Raw genomic sequence first — 5783 nt, forward strand, 5'->3', positions numbered from 1 at the left:
CCTGCCCCGGCCTCTCAACCCCAGCTTCTCCCTCCACCTCATTTTCGGCAGCGGCGGCGGTGCTGCAGAGGGACTTTTCCGAAACCGGTACCGTGCGAGGTGTGGGGAGCGGTGGAGGGGAAAGCCCACGGCCGAAGAACGAACCGGCGGAGGGACGTAGGTCCTGCGACCGTCCCGATTAAGCACTTCTGGCGACAGAGCGGGCCGGTTACTTTTTAAAACATTTTTTTCCTCTTTTTTTTTTTTCCCTTTTTTTTTTTTCCTCTTCTTTTTCAGCTCGGCTATCTGCAAAGACCGCATGCAACACACACAAGCTCTACGCGGGGCGACGGACAGGAATGCGCCCCTCAGCCGGCGACACGCAACAGGTCGTCGTCGGCCCCGACGCCCCAGCCTCGATCCTAGTCCCCATTTCGCGGCTCCGGTGGCGGCTTGCTCCCCTTCCCGGCCGCACGTATGCACCGGTACCCATCTAATCGATGGCCGGGGCTTTGCGCGGGCATCTTCCGGCCGCGGGTCATAGGGCCGCGGCGTAGGCTGCGGGGTAAGGGTCCAGCTGGGGTTTGCCCATGCCCGGCAGAAGGATGTAGGCCAGCGGTGGCTGTAGCCCCGGGCCCGGCCAAGCGCTGCAGTTGCAGGGGATCATGTAGCCCGGGTTACCGGGCGACGGGTGCGAGTGCGTGTGCCCCCCGGCGGCGGCCGCAGCAGCGGCCGCGGCCGCCGCGGCCCCGTGGAAGGCACCCGCCCCGCCGGCGCCGGGGTAGCCCAGCGAGGAGGCGTAGGGCAGCCCCGAGCCTGAGGAAGAGGAGGAGGAGGAGATCTCGGCCATTTTGGAGCCCAAGTCCAGCAGGGAGTAGGGGCTGCTGGCTGCGGCAGCGGCGGCGGCGGCAGCAGCGGCGGCGGCCGACTGGGGGAAGAAGACGCGGGCGGCGGCGGCAGCGGCAGCAGCCGCCGCCTTCTCAGGGTTGGCGAGCAGCGACTCGGGCATCAGCCCGCCGGCCGCCCCGCCGTGCAGCCCGCCCGCCTTCAGCCCGTGCGGGTGCTCATGGTCCGCCACGCCGCCAAGCCCATAGGGCACGGGGAAGGCGAACTTGTCCTTCTTGAGTAGCGTCTTGGGCTTCCGCCGGGGACGATACTTGTAGTCGGGGTGCTCCTTCATGTGCATGGCCCGCAGCCGCTTGGCCTCATCGATGAAGGGCCGCTTCTCCGACTCGGTCAGCAGCTTCCACTCGGCGCCCAGGCGCTTGCTGATCTCCGAGTTGTGCATCTTGGGGTTCTCTTGGGCCATCTTGCGCCGCTGCGCCCGCGACCACACCATGAACGCGTTCATCGGCCTCTTGACGTGATCCACCGGCTTGGACATGGTGTCCTCCTGCCGCCCCGGCGAGCCGCCGCCCGCCCCGCGCTGGTGGCCACCTCCTCCGGTAGCCTCTCCCGCCTCTTCTTCACCCCCGCCGCACTCTGGTGTTCCAAAAGCAATCTCGGCGCGGCAGCCCCGGCTCCGGCGGGTGTGGTGCGGCGGCCACCGGCGGCCCGGCTCCGGGCACTGCCGAGCGGCGACGGCGCCTCACTGTCAGGGCACTGTGGCGGGCGGGACGGGCGCCGCACCCCGCCTGGGCTGCAGAGCCTCTTTCAGCTCCGCCGATCTCCGTGCCAGGGCTTTTAGTCTGGGCTGTCCGCGAACGGCAGCGGCTGGAGTCCGGCAGGACCGCAGAGAAGTTTCGACGGCAAAGGCGGGAGCCGGCGGCAGGCGAATGGCTCGGGGTGGCGGGATACTCGCTTTGTCGCGGGCACGATGCTCCTTGGAGGTCTCCGGCGAGAAGAAGACCTGGACAGGGCGGCGGTCAGAGCCCGCCCGGTGCCATCGCCGCTCGCGCAGCTCGGGGGGCAGCCCGCCGCGGCGCGGTGCGAGGCCGGGCGGGACGGGGTCCGCGGCGGCTCAGGCACTGCGGGGAGGCCCCGGGGTCTCGGGCTGCTCCACTCACAGCCGCCCCGCTCCGCCCGCAGGGGAGCAGCGAGCCGCCCGCTTCTCGCACATACTGGCCGGCCGCCGGGCGCCGCGGCCTCCTGGTTCCCGCCGCCGGACAAACTTCGCCAAGTTTCAGGCGGGCTGCGGGGCGCTCCGCCTGCCGCGCCGCTCCCCCTTCTCCGACAGCCGCCAGGTCTCTCTGGGTTTTCTTGGCCGCCGACTCGGAGGGGCGGCGGGGCGGGCAGGAGCGCCGAGGGGCGGAGGGAGGAGGAGGAGGCGGTGGCGGCCGCGGAGGGGGAGGTGGAGGGGAAGGGTGGGGAGGAGGAATCCTAATTAAAATACTCGGCGATCTGCGCCCGGCGGGCAGCCGACCCGGTTATAAAGTCCGCGGTAGGGTTTGCAGCCGGCGCAGTCGCCCCCTCCTCTCGCCCCGTCGGTGCGGCGGCAGGTAACGCGCGCGCGCTCTGCATGCCTCCGCGCCGCCCTGTATGTTCGCATGCGGCCTGCCCGCGCCGCGCGCCGCGGGAAGGAAGGGTGGGCAGGCAGGGGCGGGGCCACCTCGCGGGAGGGGCGGACCCCGCCGTATTCTCCGCCCCCTCCGCGTGTTGGCTGGTCGTGGAAGGGCGGGGTCGGAGATAGTGCATGCGCACTGAGCCCAACACTGGTGGCGGGTACTGCCCGGGAACTGGAATTCGGGGCTGTGTTTGGCGGGGGGCTGAGTGGTGTGTGTGCCTTTTGGTGGCAGCGGTTTAATTTGGGGTCATTTGGACTCTCCCCTGCGGAGGGCCGGTGTAGGAGGCGGGCTGTCCGGCAGAGGAGTGAGGCCGCCGGTGGGGAAAGCGTACCCCCCTCCTGCTCGGGCAGGGGCGTACACCCAGTGGCGTGCCGAGAACGTCCACGCGTGTTTCCTTGGCCACTCGGTACCCCCCTTCGCTCTCCCCACAGACCCCGAGCTCTCCGACGATGCTCCTCACCTGCTGCCTGTCAGTCAGGGAGAACTTGCTCGCCTTGTTTGTACTTCGGCGGGTCGGTTTTGACTTACCCTTGTGGTATGTGGAAGTGCCGACTCCAATAAGCCATTAACTCTTTCCCGTACTGGCAGCAGTCTGGGTTCTGCCCATGACATCTCCGCCAGCTTTTAAGGAAAGCTGCCCTTAAAAGGGCAGCCTGGGTGCCCTTTTAAGGGTGCCCTGCCTGGCCCACCGTCCCACCCTGTTTCCTACAGTTCTCGGGGTGCCGAGACGTTTGGAAAGAAACCCAATGCCAGCCACCCACTGGCGGGTGCCCTCTGAACCCTCTCCACACGTATGCGCGCCCCGGTCCCGTGGCAACCTGTCCCGGACGGAGTGCTCTGTAAAACACCGAGTAACTCCTCTCTAAACAGCACTTTCTCCCGTTTCGTGTTTTATGACCCGTTTACTACTACTTAAAAGCCACCTTGACAACGTTGGACCTCCTACAATCCATTTAGACGTGGGGGAAAAAAAAGAAAGAAAAGAAAAAAGACATTTCCATCCCTTGTCAAAAGAGGGGAGATTAAGATATTTATTGGCGTTGGTTGGCGTTTAGGTTTAGCAGGGAAAGGTATTTCTCGAAGGTGGAAGCTCTACCAAGAGGGGCTGAACCCGGTGCAGGTACCTCTGCCCTGGAGGTAAGGTTAGAAACCCATCGTCCAGTAATTTCCCGCTTTAAGATGAGCAGACAGGGTTTTCAACTGGGTAAAATCCTCTCGTTTGATCAGGGAAGCGATCTCCTATTCACATATAACGTTATTGTCTCTGACTCCTAAGGGGGGAGGACTAATCCCCTGGCTCTCTCCGCACAGATGGGATACCGGCGGGATCGCCTTCCTCTCGCATCGTGGGTGCCTGCCGGAAGGACTCATTCAGTTTAGGGGAAGGCGAGAACGCGGTTTGTACGTCTCCAGACGCCACCATGACCAGGGTGAGAACCAATAAAGTCTACTGGAGGATGCTCGGTTCGGGGGAAGAAGCAGCAGCGACCCTCCGATGCCATCACCAATGCCCCACCTCCGGCTCCCGGCTGCGCTCTCGCCAACGCCCCGAGAGCAAGGGGTATAACGCGAGCAGTGAGGACTCAGCCCCCGAGCGAGCGAGTTTCCAGCGAGGCTCTTTCCTCGCTCTTCACGCCAGCCACGCTGCTTCCCTCAGAAATCCACTTCCCCGGCACCCCTCGGGGCAAGAGCAATGCGCGAGGCAGAGGAGACCTCGACGGTCCATTGTCGCAACAGATCCTCGTGAAGCACTCAGAGCGGGCACATGGGTAAGACCCCATACAAACTGGGAGTTCTGGCACAGTTAAAAATCCCCACCACGAACTCTGTGTCCACGGGCCAGTCCGTCGGTTAGTCCATGCCAAGGCTGCTTCTGGTACCCCCTGGGCTGCAGCTCTGGATCTGCGCACATGCAATTGGCAGAGCAAGGTGCAGGCAGCCCGGGCAGCTGTTCCACAAAAACTGCGTGGGGAAAAGCTCCACGGGTGTCTACACAAGCTCCGAAGAGGCTTCTAGGATGAGTGATCACTATTTACGCTGCAGTTGTTGGAGGACAACACAATCCCCAACTCACAAGTCCTCCCAAAGTGATCTTAAAAAGAAGCACTTACGTAACTGCCAGCAGAGAAGATCCTCAACTCATGGACAGCAGACTTCCAAAAATGTCGCCATTTACAAACCCACGAGTTCATCTGCCCATATTTCCGTCAGTCCTCCAAATACTGAAAACGGTAATAGCATTTGTCATAAATTACTGTACACAAATCTTTCACAGGCTGAAGCATATAAATGGCTCAGTATAGTTTTCAAGTCGCAAATGAAATACTATATTCGAATGTCTCGTTTCCAAAGTGCTTCCTTCCCCCTCACGTAACGCTTGCCGTAACCCCTGGCTACTCAAGCACAGACACACTCGGTTGCTTCAGCGATGCGTGGCAGTTAAAGCAGGTCCTGTCTTTCCCTAGTAATCTCTGCCTTTCAAGAGTTTACACAAAGTGATAGAAACTCTTCTCAGTTCTGCTTGGAGCAAGGTTGGCCTCGAGTTAGGGTCCCAGGTCTCCCCCTTGGTTTGAATCAGCCAGGAAGGGCGTGGGATGGGAGAAGGCTCTTCTGCCCGCGGGGGAATCTGCAGGCGCGGAGCGTCGCGGAGCAGAGTGTCTGCCTGCACAGCGCACACAGAGTCTCTCGGAGAGCCTTCAAATCCCCGAACACAAAAAGGGGAGGCTTTATCGGAGCTGAGTTACTTATCCGGATTTTTGTTAAACCACCACTGTGATTTCCGCGTACTTGTGCGAGTGTGTTAATTGTTCTGATAATGCGTTGTTATCGATACAATAACAATACAATCGTGTATAATGTGATTTACTTGCCTTTGACCTGTCAATTCCTAAAGCGTGCAAATTCAAGGACGCAATCTTTACTCCTATTATCAGTGGAGAAAAAAAACAAACCAGCAAACAAACAAACACCAAAACCCGACAAAACAACAAAACCCAAACACGACAAACCCAGAAAAAACCAAAAACCCGAACAGATGCACTATCACACGAAAGCTAAATAAGAATTTCCAGAATGCAGCGCTGTGTTCCACCAAGCAAGATCAAAGCGCTTAAAAAAACATTAAAGGGGGATTTAGACTACCTTCTCGATACCTATATGTTAATTCCGTCAGATTGCTTGTATCTACTGTAAGAATTATGTCCCTCTCCAAATACTGTCCGATTTCTTGTATTCTGACCAAACAGCACCTCGTCTCTGCTGTACGCAGCTTTGGTATGCTGTTCCTGTTTGTAAAGCTCA

The 5783-nt window shown here is 60.4% G+C and overlaps 1 protein-coding gene across 1 annotated transcript; it reads right to left on the reverse strand.

The window, feature by feature from the left end:
• Positions 1-517: 517 nt before the first annotated feature.
• SOX21 (SRY-box transcription factor 21) lies at positions 518-1363 on the reverse strand. Its single transcript, XM_054391338.1, has one exon. It carries the CDS (start codon positions 1361-1363, stop codon positions 518-520), a length of 846 nt encoding a protein of 281 aa, XP_054247313.1.
• Positions 1364-5783: the final 4420 nt, after the last annotated feature.

Source organism: Indicator indicator, chromosome 1, assembly GCF_027791375.1.
Source record: "Indicator indicator isolate 239-I01 chromosome 1, UM_Iind_1.1, whole genome shotgun sequence".
NCBI lineage: Eukaryota > Metazoa > Chordata > Aves > Piciformes > Indicatoridae > Indicator > Indicator indicator.

Bases quoted from the DNA above. Each gene is read 5' to 3' on its own strand.
- SOX21 (XM_054391338.1), bottom strand. From the start codon at position 1,363: ATGTCCAAGCCGGTGGATCACGTCAAGAGGCCGATGAACGCGTTCATG.